The 24,318-nt window shown below is 43.8% G+C and overlaps 1 protein-coding gene across 1 annotated transcript in view; it reads left to right on the top strand.

Moving 5' to 3' along the window:
* Window positions 1–4,849: 4,849 nt before the first annotated feature.
* KDR (kinase insert domain receptor) overlaps window positions 4,850–24,318 on the top strand; it is a 30,643-nt gene continuing 11,174 nt past the window's right edge. Inside the window, exons 1-21 of the mRNA XM_032109572.1 lie at window positions 4,850–4,966; window positions 6,206–6,296; window positions 6,783–6,979; window positions 8,142–8,266; window positions 8,567–8,735; window positions 9,957–10,096; window positions 10,292–10,460; window positions 11,872–11,983; window positions 12,076–12,239; window positions 13,049–13,205; window positions 14,294–14,414; window positions 15,006–15,114; window positions 15,879–16,223; window positions 17,123–17,269; window positions 17,415–17,546; window positions 19,202–19,308; window positions 19,730–19,865; window positions 20,126–20,230; window positions 20,863–20,976; window positions 22,198–22,286; window positions 24,004–24,160. Coding sequence (XP_031965463.1) covers window positions 4,915–4,966; window positions 6,206–6,296; window positions 6,783–6,979; window positions 8,142–8,266; window positions 8,567–8,735; window positions 9,957–10,096; window positions 10,292–10,460; window positions 11,872–11,983; window positions 12,076–12,239; window positions 13,049–13,205; window positions 14,294–14,414; window positions 15,006–15,114; window positions 15,879–16,223; window positions 17,123–17,269; window positions 17,415–17,546; window positions 19,202–19,308; window positions 19,730–19,865; window positions 20,126–20,230; window positions 20,863–20,976; window positions 22,198–22,286; window positions 24,004–24,160 — 2,938 coding nt within the window. The 5' untranslated portion in view covers window positions 4,850–4,914. The remainder of the gene's footprint in view (window positions 4,967–6,205; window positions 6,297–6,782; window positions 6,980–8,141; window positions 8,267–8,566; window positions 8,736–9,956; window positions 10,097–10,291; window positions 10,461–11,871; window positions 11,984–12,075; window positions 12,240–13,048; window positions 13,206–14,293; window positions 14,415–15,005; window positions 15,115–15,878; window positions 16,224–17,122; window positions 17,270–17,414; window positions 17,547–19,201; window positions 19,309–19,729; window positions 19,866–20,125; window positions 20,231–20,862; window positions 20,977–22,197; window positions 22,287–24,003; window positions 24,161–24,318) is intronic.

The following is a 24,318-nucleotide window of genomic DNA, read 5'->3' as shown; positions in this document are numbered from 1 at the left end:
TAAAAAAAGGAACTCCTTCAATGAGGGATGTGTAGGACCCTGTTATCCTGGCATGAGTAGTTATGCAGAGTTTTAGGACACTATGGGGACAAGCAAATAAACAACGAAATAAATTCAGTTTTTCAAAGGTGTGTCCCTAAAATTCCACATGCCTCCAACCATAATTACATGCCTAGGAGTGGAGAGACATATCCAAGGCACTTTAGACTAGTCTGGGGCTTGACAGCAATGAACCTGCTCCTCCAGTTTTGTTACCTGCAGCACCCAGCCAAGCTAGAATAAAGCCGCTTTGGGGGTGTCCATGCACACTGAACACACACCTCCTGTTTATAGATGGACAAAGCCAAATACAAAGGACATATCCCTAGATTTCAGCAAAGGTGTCAACATTTTTGGCATACTCTGAAAATAGAAGTATTCAAACCTCTACCTTTAGGCAACTGTCTGAAAATTAGTGGGTTTATACTGTCTCATTCCTACTTCCACATCTGTTCTCACCTGAGACAGTTATTATTTCATTTCTAGCTGGAAGGTTAGATTTTGTCCTTTGCAATGCCCCTTGCAAACCAACATGTTTTGTGTGGTCTACACACGAAGTACATGTTGTAGTAAATGTATTTCTGATTTTGCCTGTCATTTACATGAATGCCATCTCATTTTCTTGAAGTGGCATCTCAAATGTACTTCCATGTCTGCCTCATCAAAGTTTGTCGGTGTGCCGTGGATGCAGGCCTGAAGAAAGCCACACTAGGGCCAAGGCTGCAGGCTGCTGCAGTGGTGCAGTCTGCAATGTAGACAGAGCTGAAGGGAGCACCCACTCCTGCACTTGATGCTGAGGTGCTTGCAGCCGTGGCTGTGGCACAGAGGTTGTGACCGAGAGGCAGTACAGCTGCCGGCTGCCTCATTCCAGATGTATTCTGCACGGGATGCTGACCGCTTGCAAACTTTTTGAGTTACAGGAGCAGGAAAGAACATAATCGGTGGTGCCAGGGCCAGCCCTTATCTCCCCCCAGGTTGTTAGTTGAATAATTAAGCAAACAAAGGGCCGCTTGGCTGCTGCTGCTCTGTCCTCTAGCCGGGCAGGGCTGCCCGGGAAGCCCTGACAGAGCCAGAGAGCCTGGGGAAGCGCGACAGGTCGGGGAGGAAAGGGGAGAGGGCTTGTCCGGTTCCTCTGCTGCTTCTTTGTGTCTTGTTTTAAATGAGCTTTGGCGATCAGAGGAGCAGATGCACAAAGGCTCGCCGGCCCTGTTTGGCCAAGGCAAAGCTTGGTGCCCCCTCCCACTGCACAGATCATTCCCAGGGACCGTTCGTGGACACGGGGCTTTCCCTGCGTGCAGGCTGCAGCAGAAAGAGGCTGCAGGGAAGGAGGAAGATAAGCGCAGGGACTGGGAACACGCTGATTTCAGGATGGAAGCTGCTCTCCGAGGGGCTCTGGGAGATGCTGTGTGAACTGGCAGTCAATCTGATGAAGCACAGAGTGATGCACAGGGTTTGACTGCATTCTGTCTGTCAGCTACCAGTTCTCCCACAAATCTCCAGGTCTGGTCTCATGCTGAGCTGAGATCTGCTCACTGTGGCAGGATGGCTGAAGTTTCATGGAGCTCCTTCTAGCCCCACGTTTCTTTGCTGTTATTGTCTGGCCAAGGCAGAGGCACTTTTTTGAAGTAAGACAGATTTAAAAAGTCTCAATGGATTTTCCTGTTATTCAAGGCAGGTGAGAATGCTGAGACAGAGGGTAGAGTATCTTTAGAAGCCATTGCAGGCTAGATTTAGATCCCAGGAAGTTTTCCAGATTCACACTGTCTCTGGATAGGGAGGAGATCCCATCCTGTACTCACTGAACTACGTTAATATGTTTGGCTTCTCTCACTAGCTCCCTGTGGTTCAGCATGGATAGTCTCTGGTGCAATCTGGGCTATGCTAGATAATCTACAAGTCTGGAGGATGACACAAAGGCTGTGCAGAGATCACAGCCTAAAAGGCTGGATGAGAAAGCTGCCATCCCTTAAAGCGCTGGGGTTTTGGTTTTTTAACCAGACATCTGTGTCCCATAGCTATCACAGTAGCAATATATTTACATGAATCTTCCACTTGGATTTTAGGTGACTGTCTTTCCTCTCTGCTCTGGTTGATTCTTGTCTCAGAGGTTCCACACGGCATCTTCCAGTGAAAATCCTCTTTCAAAAGACCCACTGAAGCTCAAAATAGAAAAATCAGTTTCGCAAAATACATATGACATCATACATCATGTATTGGTGAAGTCACCTCACACCTTTTCCAGTTCTCACTTTACCCTAACATCTACCATTTTCAGTGATACTTGGCTCTAGTTTTTATTTGATCTTCCTAGAGGATTAGTCTCACCAACACCATATAAGTAATTTGAATTAGATGAAAAGTCCTGCATCTGTTGAATGACTCTTCAGAGTAAAGTTATTTTTGTGCTTAAATGTTTACAGGGTTAGGGCCCCATTCAAAGAAGTTGCCTTCTTGTTCTCATTGGTACCACAAATGTCCCTGGTACTACAGGGATGGCAATTCATACAGTGAAGCCGCAGTTCCTGCAGCATTATTCTAGTTACCAAGATTATACTGACAGACAGGCAAAGTGCTGAAGGATTGTGTCCCATTTAGGAAGCACAGTGTAAAAATTGAGATCTCGTTGGGATCACTCAGGGAGATAAAAACACTTTGTGCTTTTGAAATGTGCAGTTCCCTGTGGATGCACTACAGTCACAACGTGCAAGCTCCTTGCTGCCAGCTGCTCAGCTCAATGTGTGCACTCACCAGGTTTGTGTGTTTGAAGGGTCAGCCCCTCTCTTTTCTTTCCTTCCTCAGGATGCTGCAGGGGAGAAGGAGGCAGGGGACATGGCAAATGCCAAAGGGCCTGTAGAGGGCTAGCATTCCTCTATCTTGGCTTAGATATGCTTAGGGCAAACAGTGGTTATTTGTTTCCATAAAGCTCAGGCACCACAATAATTTTCAACAAAGAAAGCAGCCACCCCCCTCCAAATCTCTCATTTAATAGCAATGACTCTGCATGAAAACAGAGCCCAAGTGGTATTGCAGTAAGCTGTAGCTGCACATCATCTGACTGAATTCTAGAAAAGTTACTTGTTAAAATCAAAATAGGGGCATATTCTCTACAGCTGCATTTTGGAAGCTCATATAGGAACACAGAAAGCATTAAAGTGAGCTACCTGTGATTTTACTGTGTTCTGAATTGTCTACTGTGTAACAATTTCACGTAAATAGTTTTTAACTTACTCTGACAATTTCATTTTCTTTGTTGACTACTTAAACTGCTTTTGAGGCAAACACTTCTTGCAGGTCATCCAACCCTTACCAATTTTTTTTCTCTTTATAGTCAAACCCAACAAAACCAGGATCACCACAAACCAAGTTACCAAACTGGCTTTTTTAGCAGTAGGTATGTTTGGTTTTCTCTAAGTATCAGTCACTAGCATAGAAACCTTAAATGCAGCCTAGTATCAGCAAGGTCAGTAGTTGAACTCACTGCCTGAGTTCCCCAAATCACTCAGCAATACCAATGACCTGACACGCAGTACGATGGAGGAGGGGGGGATATTAAGGAGGGCTGCCAATATTCTGGTTTAAGAGCTCATATGAATAGCAAGTGCAGCTTTTATTTGCATGGTGCTGACTTGCTGCCACTTGAATCACATGAGTCTTATTTGACTTTTCATGGATTTTATTTGATCTCTAGGAAAACTTTGGCTTCTCCCATTCCCTGTATCTTTCTGTGAGCAACATGGGTGTAATTTCAAAGGAAATTACACTCTTTCCCCAGTACAGTAAAACAGCTGGAATTGCATTGCATGCAAAATAAAATTACTGCTTCATTAACTTAGTCACTTGTGGACAAGCTCCCACGCAGACTTGAAGGGAAAGAGGAAAAGGTAGCCTGTAGAGGTGCATATACATATATGCATGCATATATGTATACACAGCTGTGTTTTTCTATGTACCTGATTATCTACCTTTTCATCTACGTACCTCTCATTGCTGATCTATCTATCTATCTATCTATTTATCTATCTCCCCAAGAGGCTTTATATTATGTGCATGGATAACACATTAATAAACCATGTGTTTATTTTTCTCAAAGGACTACCTCACAAACTTCTCTTCAACTAGTTAATAGTTTTGATTAAAAGGTATAGTTCCGGTTGGGGGGTTCATTTTTGTAAAAAAATTCCAGCGTTTGGTGTGAGAAGGCAATGGTTAGTGCCACGGGGAGCATCCCACAGAGCGCAGGATGCGGATGCTGATGGGTGGGAAGGGTGGCTCTGGCAGGCACTTGTTGGATCCCACAAGCGGTGTTGTGGCCAGCCAGGGCGGTTGGGTACGTGCTACCCGGCTAGGGGACTCCACGGTGTGAACTCAGCACTGATGCTGCCAGACACTTCAACCCGGGGGTACAGCCGCTGCCAGCAGGGACGTGGCTGTGTCTCACATGGCAGTACCTCATATGGCTGGCCTTTGGGATCTTTCCTGTTGAGGGGATTTTAAGAAACCCCAAAAAAGCACGATGAAGCGCCAGAAGACGCTGAATTTTACTGCTGAGGCCCTCCTGCCGCCGAGCAGGGAGGAGGGAGAGCTCCCGGTGCTCGTCCGAAGCGGAGCATCCCGGGGCCGGGGGGCGGGGCTGTGCCGGGGTGGGCGGGGGCTCGGCCCCGGGCCCCTCCCCGGGCACGAGAGGGGCGGTGCCGCTCGCCGGGGTCCCGCATCCCGCCGGGCGCTGCGGGGCGTGCGGAGCGGCTCGGCTCGGCTCGGCTCGGCTCGGCTCGGCTCGGCTCGGCTCGGCTCGGCTCGGCTCGGCTCGGCGGACGCGGCGCGGCTGCCGTCGGGCAGAGGGCTCGCTTGGCGCCCCGCAGCCCCGGCGGCCGCGGGATGGAGCTCGGCGCGGCGCGGCTGCTGGCGGTCCTGCTGTGCCTGGCTCCCGGTAAGCCCTCGGGGAGCCCCGCGTGCCCCTGGTCCGGGGTGTCGGGGAGCCGCGGGGTCCGGCAGCCCCGCGGGACCCCGAGGAGCGGGGGCGCGGGGATGCCCGGGTGCCGCGAAGGGCGCGGGTGCCGCTTTTCTATGGGTTTGTCGGGGCTGCTTGAGCGGATGAGACAGTGCGAGCCGCCGGGTGGGACGGGACGCGGGCTTGCTGACCCCTCCTGTCCTGTCCTCTTGGCCTCTCCTGTCCGGCCGGCTGGTGCTGGCCCGTCGGAGAGGGCTCCCTGCCTTGGCATAGTGTCCTGCTCGCTTGGCTCCAGCATCAGCTGTGGTTTCCGAGGGCAAAATGTCCCTGGAGCCAAACGCGGGAAACCTGTCATCAGCGAAGGACCTGCTCGGAATGCGAGTGATTAAAGCACGGGGAAATGCTGGCGAAATAGGGAATGTCCCGGTCTGGCCACGCTTTCTTGTTGCCCGTGGAAGCCGGCCGAGCTGTCACGGTCGGAGCTGCGGCTCGGCCCGGTGAGGCGGGATTCCTGAAGGTGATGGCAGCAGCTAGGGCGGACTGAAAATCTCTCCCTGTGGTACCCCCCAGTGTTGCACAAGCTGGGCTTGTGCCTCAGAGCAAGCACTGCCACCCAGATCACAGCCCTCACAAGCGTCAGTGGCTCCGGGTGCGTGCAATACAAGCCGTTGTGCCGAGAGTTCAGTAGTAATAGAGTTTTGCCTAACTGCTTAGGAGGAGAGAGATAACCTTAGAAAATCAAGGGATAAAATAAATTCATGGGATCTCAAATTTGTGATGAACTGTTAAATAGTTTCTTCACATAATTCATTGACCAGTAGTCTCAAAGAAGTATATTCTATTTATTATAAGAAAAGTTGGTAATCCCCAAGGAGTGAGATCATCAAATGAAGGTTCACTTCGTTTCAATGTCCCACATCCTCTTGTTAGACCTTGAAGTTGGCAACACAAGAAAACAGGAACTCCACCCTGGCTGGCTGAATTGTAATGCTCTGCAGCTAGCTCCTGACCATCTGCCTTTGCTTCCTGTTATGACAGAGTTTTTGAACTTTTTGGGATGCGTGAAAAATCATTATTTACCCTTCGCTGCTAAGTAGGTGATGTGAAAGTGTCCATTTAAAACATGCTGCATATCCCTGTATATAATACTTTTCTGATAGAGTAGCATTTACTTTGTTTAGTGGGTTGATTTGAGGGGTTTCATACATGTTTTCGCAGGTTTATTTATTTCTCTGGATCAGCCAACCCTTAGCATCCAAAAAGATGTCCTCACAATAACGGCAAACAACACACTAAATATTACTTGCAGGTAAGATCAAATCTGTTAGCATGATTTTGATGATTGGTAATTTATGTAGTGAGGTGTGATCTTCCTCCTGTCATTACTCCTGTTTTCTCCCCACTCCCTTTGTGCCTTCTGCCTCACTTTCCCCTGACAAGTTTTAGAAATTATGTGGGAGGGTTGCAGCAAGAGAGAGCTGGGGAGTGTAGGGTGGCTGGGAGGAGGAAGAATCAGCTGGGTCCTTGTGGATCCTGCTGGTGAGCCATAATCTCAACACTCTCTTTTGGGTGCTTTGTCACTTAGATTCAGCAGAATGTAAACCTCAAGTAGCTTCCTTGTAGCTGTTAACAATAGGGTGTGTATGTGAATTTGTCTATGTGGTTTGACGCTCTTTCTGTGTGACGGGGTGAAGCCCACCCCTCTCCATAGCCACAGAGGGGCTGGGGTTCACCACAGGGCATCAGTGCTGGCACATATCACAAGTGTGTGCTCCTCTAACATTTGCTTTCCCAGCGGTCAGAGACCACTGGAGTGGTCATGGCCAAGCAAGCAGAGCAGTGCTGAGAAGCGTATCTCGGTGACAGACTGCAGTGATGGCCCCTACTGCAAGACACTTACTCTGAGCAAAGTCATCGGCAATGACACGGGGGACTACAAGTGCCTTTACAGGGACAACCAGGCAGCTACAACCATTTATGTTTATGTTCAAGGTAAGTGCTTACACTCTCAGGTGTCTCTTTCCCTAGCATCAAGAGAAAAAAAGGGTATCAAGTGTCTCAAAACAGTTTTGATGCTAAAATTTATTAATCCTAGAATTTTTGATCCTATGAAAATTTTTTCTTGTTTTCATGTTGAGTAATTAAATTCAGGTATGCTAGTTGCCATCAACACAAGAGCTTTCATACCTATAATTCTGAACTTATCAGCCATATGCAGTACGTGGTCTGCTGATCTCCACCCAGAATGTAGCATACATATCTCTGCTGAGCTCTGAGCCTGTCCTCATGAATGCAGAGCTGTTACTGACCTCAGCAGGAGTTTCATACGAGAGAGGATTACAGAGACTGTATATTTGTTAAAAATTACAGATCCAATCCCATGTATAATTTGTACTGATACCATTAAAAAAACTCAGAGAAACCACCCAAACCATAAACTTCCCTACATTTGCTGACTGTGGTGGTAAAATCTGTGTAGGCTGTTAGAGCTCAGTTTTCAGACTCGGGCTGTCAGTTGTGCTGGCAGCAGCACAGCTGAGTGTCGCAGACACTGCAGAGCCTCCAGTTACATGCTCAGCTTCAGTAAGTGCATTCATTGTGGCATCTGCCTTTTTGCACTGCTGGCTTCACCCTCGTTCCCATGTGCATCCTGTTTCCTTTTTAGTGTTAACTTATAGTTACCACTTGGAGAAATGAGATGTAATCATGTACATGAGTTAGCTTGTTTTATAATGTCATGGACCTATTTTTTTTGGTTTTTGGTCTGACTTTGAAAAGGATGCTGCCATCAAGGGAGCCAGTGTAACATGTCACAACTTTTAACTGATATTTCCTGTAATACTTATGCAAGGAAAGTCACACTAGGGTAAATCAGTTTTTTGTTGGCAAAAGGACTGCTGTAGCGGGAAGCCATTCTCCAAAGTGCACTCTGCTGCTGATAACTGTTTTGAGAATAATGATACTCTAAATCTGGGGGGTGGAGTATCTATAAAAACATGTACCTCCCCTATTTAGTCTCATTTTCTCAGTGCTTTATGACATAGAAAATAATAAAACTGATTTGTGAAATAATAGGGAAAGAAGAAAACTGGAAAAGTTTTCTCCATAATCATGTGACAAATAATACCCATTTATCTATTGAATATTATTCTAGATTACAGATCACCATTTGTGACTTCAGTTAGTGATCAGCTTGGCGTTGTATACATCACTAAGAATAAAACTGTGGTAGTGCCGTGCCTTGGAACCGTATCAAATCTCAATGTATCTCTACATGCGGTAAGGAAAAAGCCTGTTATTTTTTCAAGAGTTAGTTGAAATCACTGTGGCATAACTATGTTGCTTGAAGTATAAATATATTTCTTAAAAACTTCTTTCCATCCTTGTGAGTTTTATAGTCTGTGATTACAAGGTGAGTGCTGTACCTGTACTCGTCTGTGGCACTGCACTCTCAAAGCGTGTACTAATTCCCTGAGCTAGGATGTTAAAATGGGGGCCCTGCAGTTGTGGACAATGCTGGAGGTGACAATTCAGGGTTGTTTGATTTTTGACTATGTATTTTATCAATATTTCAAACAGAAATATCCAGAAAAGATATTTGTTCCTGATGGTAAATCCATTTCGTGGAATAATAAAAAAGGCTTCACTATACCCAGTCACTTAATCAACTATGCGGGCATGGTCTTCTGTGAAGCTAAAATAGATGATGAAAGCTACCAGTCTGTGATATACATAGTTGCAGTTGTAGGTAAGCCAAAATTTTTTATTTCTCTATAACCAATGTTCTTTTGCTTTCTACAGCATACTGAACCAATTACATTTGGTTGGACACTAGGTTATTCAATACTGACAATGCAGCTAATGCAAAATGGATGTTGAGATTTATATCAGTTTTCTTTTAAATGCAATGTATTGTGTTCTTTCTGATTGGTCGTTGGGATAAGTGCTTCTATTTTTAGTGTTTTACATAGATGCCAGGGATTTTAATTTTTTTTTTCTGACAATGCAGACCTTTTTCCTAAAATCACTTATCCACAATGCAAGTCATAGTTGAAGGAAGTGAGAGGCAAGCATCCATCAGCAGCAGATGAAAAGAAATTGCTCTGAAGGGGTACCAAAGGAAGGGTGGATCTGAAGGCTGCACAACAAGCTGGGTTATCTTGTCTCTCTAAAGACCTGTATCTTGACTCTCACAGGGTTTTATGCTTTCCTGGTATATTTTGTCAGTTGTTCATCCAACCCCAGAAATAATGTGATAATTCTGTGGAGGCTTAAGTCTGAGCTGAAACTCAGCAGCTATTTCTCCCTCAGCTGAGGACACAGTGACCATTTAAAGTATCCAAATGGCACCAAGGCAGTCTCTCCTGGCTTGTCAGGAAGGCATAGCAGCCCTCCCCTCTTTACTCTGTGCAGAAGGCTTTTACTTCTCCACCAAATTCACAAGTCCTCCCTCTGATTTGGAGGAATTTCAGAATATCTGTAGAATTTCTGCATTCAGAATACTCTGTTTTGAGTTTTTTTACTGCACAAAGTAAACTTTGGATAATTTTGCTAATGCTCCACTGTTATTCTCTGTAAAGTTCTTGCTTACTGCTGGGAATGGGTATATATCTCCTTTAGTTTTAGGTCTCATAAGGATAAGAAGAAGGTGTCTAAGGCAGAGGAACTGTGTGAGTCACTGTCTCTTGCTTGCTCCCCCCACTGGAGGGGCTCTGATCAAGTGCACACATTCTGCCGTGTCACTGTCTGACACAGGGCTCAGCTGGGAAGTGCTCAGGGCAGGCACATCACTTCTCTCCAGGCTCCTTTGTACACCCATTATTGTGCTGCACTGGGGTATCAAGGAGCTTTTTTGTAGCTGGGGTTTCGGTAGAGTTTTGGTGCATTCACCTGGGAAATTTGGTGCTGAGTGCCATAAAGAAAACTCTTCTTACCCCCGTGTTTTATGCGTGCCTTTTTCTTCCTCTAGGGTACCGAATTTATGACCTGACAATGAACCCGCACGATGAAGTAGAGCTGGCAGTAGGAGAAAAACTTGTTCTCAATTGCACTGTAAGGACAGAGCTGAATGTGGGAATCGATTTTAAATGGGACTACCCTTCCATCAAGGTAAAGTTGTACTAACTTACAGGTGCCTTCATCACAATGCAATTTGATCTAGGTATAATGTCACTTCCCCCTTCAAAACATTGAGAAAGAAGATGATAATATACAACGAAATTTCTGGCATGTACAAGTGTGCAAAAGGTGACAGAAGGAATAACAATGACATTTCCAAACATCTCTGTCTTTTGTCTATTACAGGAAAAACGTGCCACTATTAGGGATGTAAAAACCACTGCAGGAGAAATAAAGAAGTTTGTAAGCACCCTTACCATTGACAGTGTGTCCTTAAGTGACAAGGGTCGATATACTTGTGCAGCATCCAGTGGTCGTATGAACATGAAAAACAGCAGTTACTTTGTTATCCATGGTATGACATCATCCGCTTCAGTTTTGTTGGTTGTTTCAGATTTGGGATTAATTACTGGGATGCAGAAGGCATCTCGATGATGAATCAAATGACAGAAATGAACCAAACTGCAGCTACAGTATTTCTCTTGCAACTAGTATGGGATTATTTTTTTATCACAACCTTAGTTAATAGTAAGATTTTAAAGGATGCTGTATGTTACTGTAAGCTGTAGAATCCCACCAGAAAGTGGGCAGTAGAATAAACTGATGTAAGCCTCCATCCTCTTCTGCACTGACTTCCTTAAGGTCCTGTAAAACTCAGTTTGGGTAGGTGGCTTTGTATAAGGGCTGCCTGTTCTCACTCTTGGTGAACTAAGGCTAGATTTTGGTGGCTCTGTGACACAAGAGTCTGGGTCAGCATGAATGAAGCTAAGAAAATAAAACTTTCAGCTTTTGCGTTATGAATAGATGAATCAAATGGAGTTTTGGTCATACGGAAATGATGCAAGGGAAACAGCTTTGGCTAAGTGAATAGATAAGTATGAGGCCACATCCTACACCCTTTTCTCAACCCCCTCTTGGGCACAGCCCCAGCTCCACTAACTTACTTATAGAAAAAAATTACCAGCATGAGAATGGCTCATTTTTAATCACCAAGTCAGACAAAGAGATTTATATTTTGAAGGAGACTGGTTTTCCTGAGGTCTGATTTCAGGAGCCAGAATATTAATGGAACTTTTAAGAAGAATCACTATGCCCACAATAAGTTTGAAAGTTATTTGTTTCAAGATATACTGAATTTTCTGCTGGCTTCTTTCTGTTCTGCTCTTCAGGAGCCAAAATGAGATCATGTGTTATTCTGAATATACCAGATACTAAGTCTAAACCATTCTAAATCTTAGTCAAAAGTCTAATTCAGTCAAAAGGCTAATCACTGTCTTATGTCTGAATGCAAGTTTATAACTTATAACAAGTAATGTAAATAATTTCAAAGTACTCTGTGACCGCAGTGGTTCAAATACATACTTGAGAATAGTCTGAGAGTATCTAACTTTATCACACTGTAGTTTTGAATAGTCTAATTTCCTGGAATGAGTATACTGAGAGAGTTTTATGATATGTATATATGTGTATGTGTATACAGGTGTGACAGTTGGCACACTTTCCTGAGAGCTGAGTCTTGTCTCTGCTCTCCAGAGCTCCTCGGTGAGGGAACTGGTCTGTTCCTCTGTGTGAAGGAAAGGACTAGGTTTTCATGATGGCATCTCTCCAGAGTCCAGTTGGGAGCCAGCTGTGCTTTACCAGTGACCCATAGCCCTATCACTAACTTCTATTTGTCATCTTCTTAGGTGCTAACCCAAATGGAAAGCACTTTTGTTTTGGTCCACAAAGAAGGACCATTTAGTTTAATTCCTTTTTTTTTTCCCCAGAAAGTCCTTTTATTCATCTGGAGAGAATGGACAATGTCGTTGAGACAAGGCTAGGTGACACAGTCAAAATTCCTGTCAAGTTTAAAGGATATCCTCCACCAGAGGCTAAATGGTAAGAACTGGGATATAATGTGTTTGAAAAAGTGAGATTTTCTTAGTTAAAGAAAATAATTAAATATTCAAAGTGCTCTGTATTTTCTTCAGGTATAAAAATGGAAAAGCCGTCAATGCGAATCATACAGTTAAACTTGGCTATGCATTAGTGATCACTGAAGCAACTGAAAAGGACGCAGGGAATTACACAGTTGTCCTTACAAATCCCATTAACAAGATGCAGAAAAGACATACATTTACCCTGCTGGTGAATGGTAAGTGGGGTATCAGAGGTGCCTTTCTTTCATGTGTGGATGTGGTATATTACCATCCTTAGGCTTAATTCATCCCATGGCTATGAAGATTTAAGTACTGAGGAAGAACAGCCCTTGAATCTCAGCCCTGGGAGGGCAGAGGTGACCTGTCTCTCCTGTCTCTAGGATGTGTCAGTCAAGAGGCTGCAGACTCTGGGTGTTGGTGTTGTGATGATCCTATGTGTGGGGTGGGTTTTTTTGTTTTGGTTTGGGTTTTTTTCTGTATATTATTCTTTGCCTCTGTGTCCTGCTCTTTTCCTGCCCTTCTTGCTGGCTGTGCTGCTGGAGTCCTCCTCCACCCCGCTCCATCCTGGTCCTGTCCCGCCTCACCCATCCTTCCTGCCCCACACAGGCTATCCCTCCTCTTCTGCCCTGCCCTCTACAACCCTCCTCCTCCTCCTCCCCTATCTCCTCCTTTCTGCTCCCCAGGAAACAGCCTGTGCTTTGAAGACAGCAGGTCTTGAAAAGGTCAGCGAAGCTACGTGCAGTGGGATCAGGCCTGGGGAATAATGTGCACTTAATGGCTGGGAATGGTGGTGAGAGTCCAGGAACTGCATTTGAAACCATGGAGGATTGAAGGGGGATTTTGTAGGAGACCCTAAGTATCCTGATCCTCAAAGTGTTGGGCAGGTTCACTGCTTCCCCACATGTCCTTGGAGACGCTCTGTGTTGCACTCGGGGGCATGGTGTGAATTGGTCACCCTGGGTCTAATGGCATGCACGCTGGGGAGCCTTCAGCAGGAGGTGTGACCTGCTGCTCTCTCCTGCAGTGCCCCCCCAGATCGGTGAGAATGCGCTGATGGCCCCTGTGGACTCCTACAAGTACGGCTCGGCACAAGTGCTCACCTGCACCGTCTACGCTGTCCCACCGCCCACCACCGTGCTCTGGCACTGGCAGCTGGAGGAGGAGTGCACTTTCAGCCCCCAGTGAGTGCCACGTCCTTGCTATCTTCTCAGCTTATGTAGATCTTAAGGGATGTTTGTGTTGGGTTGGGGTTTGTTTGGTGCCTCCCTCATCCAGGCTCATTACTGAGTGCAAACCCAATGGCCAGTGAAGAAAAGATTGTTGTACTTAATTTGCAGATTGCTGCAGGCAGGCTCTGCCAAGGTCGTTGTTGGCAGAGGCGAGGGCCACCCGCAGAGAGGATCCAGCAGTGCTGGCATGTTGCTGTCGGGCTCTCTTGAAGGGCATCTCGACTTGCACGGGGTTTCAAATGCAGCTGTTCACATGCCCTTCCCTCAGATCCCCCTGTGGGCTGCAGGCCCAAAACTCCATCCCAAACAGAGGAAATTTGCTGTTTATGCTAATTACGCGTCCTTGTGGTGTTTTTTTTCTTGTGCTCAAGTGCTGAGTGTGATGGTGCTCTTTATCTGTGTGAAAGTGTATCTCAGAGGAAGTGCACTGATTGATGTTGGGGAATGATAGAGAGAGTGCCTGACTGAGATTCATGCAGCTTCCCTTATCTGGGCCTGCCATAAGCCCAGATTTCCTTTAAAAAAAAAAAGGCCAGGGACAAAAAAAAAAGCATTCTTCTTTCCTGTTGTTGTTTTTAAAATGATTCCACTAGTTTCTTCCTTTGGTGCCTGGTTGCTTCCTACACAATAGCTACTGTCCTCAAGAAATTCTTGTAGGGAGTTCAGTAATTTCTATGTCTCTCTGTCTTCCTTTGAACTAAATCAACTTGGATCATCCATTTATGAATGGAGGTTTGTTCCCAGAGTAGCTGCTTTCCTCCAACCATCCCGACTGAGCTGACACAGGCAGATTAATTAGGAAATTCACCTTTAGGCTTGGGGGTCCTTTACTTTGAAGAGCATGAAGGTGTCAGGAGGTTATAGGGTGAAATTTAATAGAAATACTTCCAGAAGCATATGCTTCCCTCAGAGATGCAAGCTGTGGCCAGTGATGCATCTGACTTATAGATACCTGCATATTTTAAGGAGAACCCAAAATCACTCTCTTGAAGGGCAAATATTCCTCTTATCTAATGCATATGTGTCTACTTACATTTCAGGAAGGTTCGCTCAGGAGCCAATCCATATGCATGCAAGAAATGGAAAGTGATCTCAGAGAGAAAGGGTGGGAATCAGGTTGAAATTAAGCACCGGGTCGTTACTATTGCTGGGAAAACAAAGGTGAGCAGAGTTTCTTTTCACTTGGCTGGGGATGATTAACCCTGTTCAGGCAGTCCACATATCTGGAAATACATCACTAGAGATGAGACTCTTTTCACCTATTTTTAAGCTCAGGGATCTACTCTTAGCTAGCCAGGCAAGCTCCTGCTGAAGCCAAGGGGCAGATACACACTTTCAGGTCCTTTGAACACTGATCTGAAGAGAGTCTTCATGGAGGAATATAACTGACTTAGATTTCAGTAACTACCTTTTAGTGGTCTGAAGTTAGATGAGTTAATCTTGCCAATTAACTGTAATTAGAAGCTGAAGAGACTGAAAAGCAGAAAAAATTGTGTGTACAATATTTTTTAACATGTATACCAAAGTCCACCTTCTGCTTCTTCCCGTTTCCTTTTACCTGGTTGTTACACAGTTAAGGACAAAAATGTAAACTTCAGAAGGGGACTGTGCTTCTACCATGCCATGGACTTGTGCTTTGGAGGGATTTTCGGTTGTGCAGATATCTGCAGAGCCCTTTGCTGAGCTGTTGAGGTGGTTGGGTGTTACTTCAGCACTGATGTGGTATGAAATTGCTTGATTGTTCTTTCGTAGACTGTGAGCACCCTTGTGATTCAAGCAGCAAATGTATCTGCTTTGTACAGATGTATGGCTACAAACAGGGCTGGGTCAAGTGAGAGAGTGATCTCCTTCCATGTGACCAGTAAGTGCACCCTGCCAAGGACAGCCATGTTAAATTAATGTTATTTTGTCTGTTTGCTAGTGAAAGGCACTTCAGTGCTGTTATCTGATTCCCGTCCTTTATGAAATCCTTTAATTCTTTTGGATTTTAGGTTTACCTAAGGTTTTCTTTAGGCAGCCTTTAAAGTTGCCACTAATTTCAGCCAAGTGATTAGTTCTGCTAGTATCAGTGGAGTGGCGGGCCAGTGAAGGTGATGCAAGATGGGCGCTGTTCTCCCAAGAGTGACTACTTTTAAGCTTTTACAGTCACTTAAAAGAGCTACAGAGAAAATATGGTAATGTCACAAAATGAATAAAGACATACTGTAAGAGCTAAGACTAACATTTTCAAAACCTGTGGCAAAGAGCTTCTGTCTCCTTAACAATCGGTCCCCATATTCACACGCCAAAATTTTATTTTAATCCAAATTTTAAAATTAACTATAAGATAGTGCTGAGAACCATCTTAGGTTGCTGTAAGTTTCTACAGGAAAAGCAACTGTATTCGTTACACAGTCTTTCATTTGATCCATTTGAAATATATTGCTTTTAATGAGATTGTACTCCTTAGATAATTGATTGGTTAAATGACTGATTGATTTGATTGCTCTTTTTCAGTGTTTCTTTTCCTTATTTCTAACCAGATAGGATGACAAAATCTGTATTTCCAAAATTACTTTTTCAAGTTAATGTTAGCCACAAAATGCAGAATCAAATAGGAATTTCTTTTACTTTTTTAACTTGCAGGGGGTCTTGAAATTAATCTCCAGCCTCAGAATCAACTGACAGAGAAGGATAACATGTCCTTGCGATGCACAGCAGACAAATTCACCTTTGAGAAGCTATCATGGTACAAACTCAGTGCTCACGTTTCACAGACTCCCTTTGGAGGGCTGCCCATGCCTGTTTGCAAGAACCTCAATGCTCTCCAGAAGCTGAATGAGACAGTTTCAAATACCAATGGTGAAAACATCACCTTGGAGCTCATCCTTCGTAACATCTCCCTGCAAGATGGAGGGGACTATGTTTGCATTGCTCAGGACAAAAAGGCTAAGACACAGCACTGCCTGGTGAAGCACCTTACTGTTCAAGGTACCAATCTCTTACTCTGAAGCAAAATGAGTGGTTGTGTATGAAAATCATTGCAGTAGTGGCAGTTTTTGGTGTGTTCAGGCTTTGCATGTGTTTGGTTAATGGTGCACTCAGTGTGTTAAATAGATTTAAACCGGTTGTTGTAACACACACTTCTGGGGCTTGTCCAGGCAGCAGGGACTCTTTCATTAATGCCAGTGAGGAAACACTGACTGAGCCACTGTACTGTGCAAGGAGATGTGTTTGGCTCCTGCTGAGGTAATGTGTTTAGCTCAGTAGCTTCTCAACTCTACTTTTCAGAACACATTTTTCTCTGTAGCTGTATATGCACATGTGTATTCATAGCATTAATGCTGTTGCTTTGTGTGGCTGTCTCTCGAGTCTGAAGCAGTGCCTATAATTTAAAACTGCCATAAGTGATACTGGTATTCAGGCACAAGCAATGCAAGCTGATAATCAGTCAGATTTCACAAAAATAGTGATGACTTTGCTTTGGGACCTAGATGTCTAGGTTGATTCGGCAGATTCAGGAAAATACTTATACATGTTCATGGCCCATCTTGAATGGATGTTTAATGGACTAAGAGTGTCAAGCCTCTCATAAGGACCCTGGACGTAGAAATGTGAGGGAAGCAATTTCTCAAGTATTCCCTCTTCCCTCAGCAGCCTGAGCAGTTACAAATTAAATCAGCTAAAGCAATTTATATCAATACTGTTGAAATTTTCTTGGCTATATTAATCCTTTCATGTCATGTGGAAGTTGAGCTATGATCTTAACATGAATGCTGTGGCTCTTGGTGTAATAAAAGGATCTGATACTTTGTTACTGGGACATGAATGGCTACTAATTGATCTTTTTATTAATAATCAGTAACTTTACTGTATTTTCAAATCAACAGAGCCCATAGCACCCACACTTGTTGGAAATCTGGAAAATCAAACAACAAACATTGGTGAAACTATAGAAGTGTCATGTGCAGTGAATGGCATTCCTCCTCCAAGCATCACGTGGTTTAAAAATAACGAGACCCTTGTGGAAGATTCAGGTGAGGATTGCTGCCTTGCTATTGTCATTAAAATGCTTTCTTTCATGGGACTGACTGCTGATTTTCACCATGAAAGTTTCATTTTGAATTCTTAACAAAAATTAGCATAAAAATAGCAAAATTAAGAACCATAATTTTTTTCCAGGTATTGTTTTGAAAGATGGGAACAAAACACTAACCATCCGTCGAGTGAGGAAAGAAGATGGAGGGCTATACACCTGCCTTGCATGCAATGTCCTCGGATGCAGTAAAGCAGTGGCTTTTTTTTCAGTGGAAGGTTGGTGTTAGCTTCTTTCCAGATTGTGCATAATACTGGCTATCCTGATGGGAGATCTGAAAATACGCTATGGAATTTGTGAAAAGTCCTGACCGTTCCTAACAAGCTCAAATTTGGTGCTGTCATAGCTGTCATAAACCAGCTGTTGAGGTTGATGCTTTCTTCTCCACTATGCTGTTTAGAGCTTTTCAACAAAAACTGCATCTATCTTACTTTTTTTGCAAAGAAAACTCTGCCAATCTATATTACATGCAAACCCATACAACGGAGCTACATAAACATGCAGCTATCCTGGGGCATCTCTGTTGTCTAGGTAACATAAATGACATACTATTTTTTTTAGCATAGGATGTTGTACCTTTCAAAATTATGTCATTGTTCTCACAGCATCTAAGAAAAACATAGTGAAGAGTTTTTGCAGTCTGTTGTGATTGCTGTCCCATTTCATTGAAACAGGTAGTGATTTTGAGTTAGGGGACTCCAGCTTTGGTCCATCACACTCTGAAAGCAGCATTTGTGAGACCCATCTGTCACTTGTTCCAGTCCTGTTGTGGCACACCAAAATACAAGTTGCAATGACAAACAATAAATCCTAGCAAGAGGTTAGTCTGCAATGTGGGTAGCTGGGACCACGATGGACTTTCAAAAGTTGCAACAAGAAGCCTCAAACTAAAAGCTCCTTGCTCTTGGTATTAATACATTTGCATACTTTAGTCACTGAACCCTTCACAAACCTCTGTTTTTACAGTCAAGGTGGTTGTCTGATCTGTTCCATTAAGGTAATTAAAGCAATATCATGTTATCCTCATAGGTCCCTTTAGGATATTTAGATGTTGGGCAAATGTTTACATGGGGTGGAAATTATCTGCAGATGATATCGATGTAGATCTCAGCTGATGTGGTAAATATGGCTGGGGCACGTCTGTAGAAATTTGAAATCTGTGTGAGACATACTGTTTCACTCCAAGAAGTTTTTAGTGCAGCTCATTGGGGTCATGCAATGGAGTGTGCTACTGTGTGGGAAAATCTCTGTGGTGCAAAGGATGAAATACAGGAGCATGATGCGGCAAACAGGAGCTGAAGAAGAGAGCTGCCTCTGTGCACTAAAAGATGTTCAAGTGGTATCTGCTGGCCACTATTTTATGGGAAAAGGAACGTTGTAAATAAGACCTTATTATCATGGGTTCTTGTAGATCCACATTTTTCATGGCCCAGATGAGTGATGTCAAGAGACAAGAGAGAGATTGTTCCCTGGGTCATTCTCACAGCTCTTTATTTTCTATATGATGGGGGTGTTTTTCTATATGATGGGGGTATCTTTCTAAAGAAAGAGTAATTAGTTTTTGGTATTCTAAAACAATTATTTCTTTCCAAAATGTGAATTTTACTTTTTTTATATTTGTCAAAGGTTCAGACACTGTCCTCGGGACAAAGTTGATGCTGAGAAATTGGATGGTGTGTAAAGCAACATGGAACTGTAATATTCCAACATAACCCCCCCAAGCTTTTTGTTTTGTTTGGATTTCGTTTCCTTGCTCTATGTTGCACTTTTAAAATGAACCTTCAGAACAAGGAGCTCCGTTCTTTACTTTAATGAATGAACAAAACAAATATGCTTCCAACTATCACTCAAATATTCATTTATTTCTTCCCAGGCGCTGAAGAGAAAACAAATCTGGAGCTCATTATCCTCGTTGGCACTGCAGTGATTGCCATGTTCTTCTGGTTGCTTCTCGTAATCATCCTCCGGACCGTTAAGCGGGTAATGAAAAAATTCTCATACTGTCCTATCAGCACTGGTCTTGCATGACAAATGAGAGCTGACTTGAGGCCTTTTGTGTTGCTTCTTTCCATTGTTCTTAAATCAACAGACACATTTTTTCTCTCCATGCCATAACATTCTTGCCTGGAACCAGGAGTGCAGAAATTTGTTTTTAATTGAACAGGCCCTTGCAAGAGAAAAATGTTTCATCTGGTTCTATTTATTAAAAAAAAAAAAAGAGAGAGCAAGAAAAGAAAAGTGCAAGTAATTAACAATGATCACACTCATGATGACATGGTGTAGGGAAATGGTAGCCTGGCATTTCTGGGAACTAATGAAATACTCTAAAGTGAGAAAATGGCATTTTGCCTGCACGTTGCTAGCAAAAAACTGTGCAACTGCAACTAATACCATTTTCCAGGCCAACGGAGGGGACATGAAGACTGGCTACTTGTCAATCATCATGGATCCGGATGAAGTTCCTATAGATGAGCACTGTGAGAGGCTCCCATATGATGCCAGCAAGTGGGAGTTTCCCAGAGACCGGCTAAAGCTAGGTGAGTTTTCATTGCATAAGCCATTAGTGATGCTGCAGCCAGCACTATGTTGGAGGGTGTTTTGGGTCCTGGCTCACCACGGGACTGCTCTGCTGCATGATCCCTAAGTGGGCTCTGTGTTCCCATAGGATGTGGTGCATCCTGTCTACATTTCAAGTCCTCTGTTAATTTCTGCTTCATTAACTCATTTTGGAGTTGCTTTTTATTCTACAACTTTTGCCTGCTGTGCCAAGAGAATATGTTTGTGTTCTCACTTCAAGGTAAACCTCTTGGACGTGGAGCTTTTGGCCAGGTCATAGAAGCAGATGCGTTTGGGATTGACAAAACTGCTACCTGCAAAACAGTGGCAGTCAAAATGCTTAAAGGTAAAAATAATGACTAAAACTTCAACTTGAATATACAATATAGGGATATTTGTCAACACTATAACTATTGTACCCATTGTTGTAAAAGTTTAGTTTAACAGGTGTTATCATGAAGCAATGATTAGAGAAAGTATGTGCCTTTCCCTCACTGATAACTGGAGCAATAGTGGTTTCCTAGCCACTGCTTTTATAATTCCACTTAGGTTCAGAACATAAAGTTGCTCCTGCAATCAATTTGCACATGTCCATTTTTGCCTTATGCATCCTCGTGGGAAGTTTTCTGCAAGTCTCAAGACAATGGCTTAGGCACGCTCCAAACTGAGTTGTAATTTGGAATAGCTTTCTCCTCACTTTAAATCATATTATACTGCCTCACATTTGCCACAGGAAAGTTGAAATGTGTGGTTCCCAGACACATTGTTTCTAAAGAACATGTAATAGAGCAGCGAAATGGGGCTGCCAGCAGCTAGGGGCTGTATTCCACCCTGTGCTGTACTGGCATTTTTGACACAGCCTACCAGCCAACAAGGCTCCTCACATGATGGGCTGGATAAATACCAGAAGAGAATGGGTAGGAGGGAAAAACCTTTCTGTCTATGATGCTCCTGACCTGTGTTGCTTTACATCTGCAGAAGGGGCAACCCATAGTGAGCACAGAGCACTTATGTCAGAGCTGAAGATACTCATTCATATTGGCCATCATCTCAATGTTGTCAATTTACTTGGAGCCTGCACAAAGCCGGGAGGTGAGTAACTTCTTAGTGGGTGAGGAGGTGCTAATAAAAACCCTATTTCTTCCGTTTCTGCTGCATAGGCAATTAAAATTCAAATTGAGGATTGGAAAGAGTAGTTCTTTCTTAAAAAAAAAAAATCTGATAAGAGTGAGCAGGCCAGAGGTGAAATAAAGGTGGAATAAGGGCCATGCAGCTCCATCCCTTAGTTGTTCTCTCACTTTGCTTTTCTGTACTTGAGATATATCTTTATAGTGGACAGCCCATGTGTAACAGACTTCAGAGCTGAGTCTAACACCAGATTTAACCAGTTACTCTTAGTCTTGTCACCAGCTACAGCATGACTGCAAGCTGGGACTTCCCCTTTCTGTCTTTGGATGGGCTGTTGGTGCCTCTGTGTGTGTGTAGGAGGGGAGATTTCAATTTGGAGTCCAGCTCTGGGTGGATGAACCTATTTCACTTTATAATCAGGGACAGATGTTTTGTTTAGCAAATCTAGTGCTACAAATTAATTTGGAAGAAATTCAGTGTAAAGTAACTCAGTAATAATTTTTCAGGGACACTAACTTGTTGGCTTACAATGGGATGAAAATTTAATTTGTAAAGTTCCATGACAGAAGTCAGTAGTTGAAGGAAACATAATCCATAAATATTTATTTCCTTGTTTATTCCATAATAAAATAGAAATGGCCAGTATGTGAAACCTAGGATGGAAATTTTTCACCACAGCATATGCCTATATGAAGTAAATTTGAACATGAAATACCACATTTAGATTGTACATTAAAGCATCTATGTCTGAAATCAAGATTCCAGTTTTAAATTTTTAGTACTTTAACTGCCTGCAGAAAAGTGCATGGATAATCGTGTGTGTATTTTATTGCAGAGGTTAATTGCACTTAAGTTCATTCAAATATTTATGTCGCATCCTTACAATGTCAATTAACTTGGGCTGTTATTGGTGCTTCAAGTATAAGCACACCACTATACTTTCTGGCATATGAAACTAAGCCTGTGATTTTCAAAATTATGTGCTTTGTTTTCTTCCCTTAAACAGAAGAAAAATGAATAATTTCAGTGTTTTGATTAGATTTTATTTTTTTTTATTACTGATATTTTTTAAAACCTTTGGCTGTCAGAATACTCTTTGAACTGTATGTGTTTCTAGCTGGAAGTTGTGCTGTGAGATAAGGTGGGATATTAATGGTCTAATGAATTGCTTTATGCGTTGTACAGGCCCACTCATGGTGATTGTGGAATATTGCAAGTTCGGAAATCTGTCAGCTTACCTACGGAGCAAGAGGAGTGAATTTGTCCCCTACAAGGTAAGGAGTCAAGGTTAACAGTAGCATGTTTGGTTTGGTGGGGTTTTTTCCACACACAATGTTTCTTCTTCTAGTGCAGGCTGAAGCAGCAATCCTTGGGGACGCTGAATGTCTTAGTGTACTTCTCATGGGAATGAGAGATGGCAAAGACATCAGAGGTCATCTAGTCTTTCCCCTGGCCCCTGCAATGTAGCTGTTTTGTTATTGTTAGCTTAAAATGTGCAAAGGAACTGGGCTTCCACTATTTCCTTTGGCAGACTGTTCTACACTTGGCCATATCTTTCAGGAAGTTTTTTCTGATTATCAGCCTGAATTTTTTCCTTTCGTAGTTAAGCTCCAGACCACCTTAAATAACTGCACTCCTTTTTTAGTGTATATATCCATCAGATATCCATAGGTATCTACTATCATGTGATTATCTGTTCCCTTGGCTCGTTGCTGAATGAGGCTATACATTTCTTTTGCTGTTAATAGTTTTGTATAATTGATGTAACTCATGAGTTTACATTCAGCTTTTCAACTCCCAAGTCCTTTGCAAACAGGAGCTCCATCACAGCACCCCCTCTGCACCCTGATTTGAAAGAAGGGGGAGGATGAAGACCAGCATTTTCAAACTCATTTCTGGGTAGCTCTGAGAGGAGTATTATTTCTTTAGAGGATCCCTCTGGAGGATCTATGCCCTCTGAGGGTCAGATTGCTGTCTGAAGAACTTGGCTGTGTGTACCCAGCACTCAGGGTCACCCTGGGGACCCAACCCTTTTCCACCCACAGCTAAGAGGGAGGCCTCTGGGCTGTGCTCTGCCATGTTGGTAGACTTGAATCTTCCTGCAGCTGCTGTGTTTAGATCAGAGCTTCTTCCCACTGCTTGTTGGTTCTCCAGGGGGTTATTTTTCTTTATCCTTGGAGACATTGTTTACTATTTTGTATTGGCAAAGGCAGCTCACTGCGTCTTCTTGTGAGGTAAAAAGATAAACAAATATCTGAGAGGCCTTGAAGGAAGAGACAGGGTTTCATGAGGGTGCTGACCCTCGCTTACACAAGCGGCAGGAATGGGATTTGGCAATGGTAAAAAACAGCTCTGCCAGGGAAAAAAATCACCAAACCAAAGCAATGGAGAAAATGAAAATGTTTTGGAAGACGCCTCTGGGGCTGAATTCCTCCCTAGAGGCATGCAGTGGCTTAGGGGAAGAAGGAAATAAGTCAGATGGCTGTTAGAGTTTTGGCCAAGGTAGAGGTTTAGCAGGAGGCTCTTTGCAGCAGCAGGAGGTAAAGCCATAGCAGTACGGAGAGGCTGGAGTGTATGAGGGGGTTTGGCAGCATCCATCCATGTTTGTTTCACAGGTGGGGGGCACCAGGGGCTGAGGAGACCAGCTCCTCAGTGGGCATTTAGTCCCCAGCATGTGGAGATGTTGCTGGGTTTGGCTGGGAGGTTGTGAAAGCAGGCAAAAGTTGTGCTGTGGAGTGGCAGAGGGTGCTCCAGCTGGTGAACCTGCATGGCCATGGGTTGGGTTTTGCTGGTACTGTCAGTGCACCGGCCTGGTGCCCCAACCAGTGCTGGCTTGGAGCAGAGCAGCTGATCATGCCTTCACTGGGTTGCTGTCCCTGCCTTCCCTGGTCACCTTGGCACAGACCATAGGGAGCACCACTGCCTCTCCAGTAGAAGCTTCTGGCATGCTTTCAGCTTCTGATTTTTCTCACCCTCCCCTCATATTTCTAGACCAAATGTGCCAGATTTCGGCAGGGGAAAGAGAACTACGTTGGTGATGTCTCTTCTGACCTGAAGCGACGGTTGGACAGCATCACAAGCAGCCAGAGCTCAGCAAGCTCTGGTTTTGTGGAGGAGCGGTCCCTGAGTGACGTGGAAGAGGAGGATGGTAGGATATGTCTTCTCCTGGTGTTGGAACATGTGTCATTGGTGGGGCTGATGAGGGACATTGGAGACTCTGTGATTTCCGAAGCTCCCTCAAAGCTGTGTGCAGGCTATTCTCTGGTTGACCAAAGTTCCTGAGCTATGGATTATCTAGATCAGGAT

This window comes from Corvus moneduloides, chromosome 5, assembly GCF_009650955.1.
Source record: "Corvus moneduloides isolate bCorMon1 chromosome 5, bCorMon1.pri, whole genome shotgun sequence".
Lineage (NCBI taxonomy): Eukaryota > Metazoa > Chordata > Aves > Passeriformes > Corvidae > Corvus > Corvus moneduloides.
This window is presented reverse-complemented; position numbering and strand designations above follow the sequence as displayed.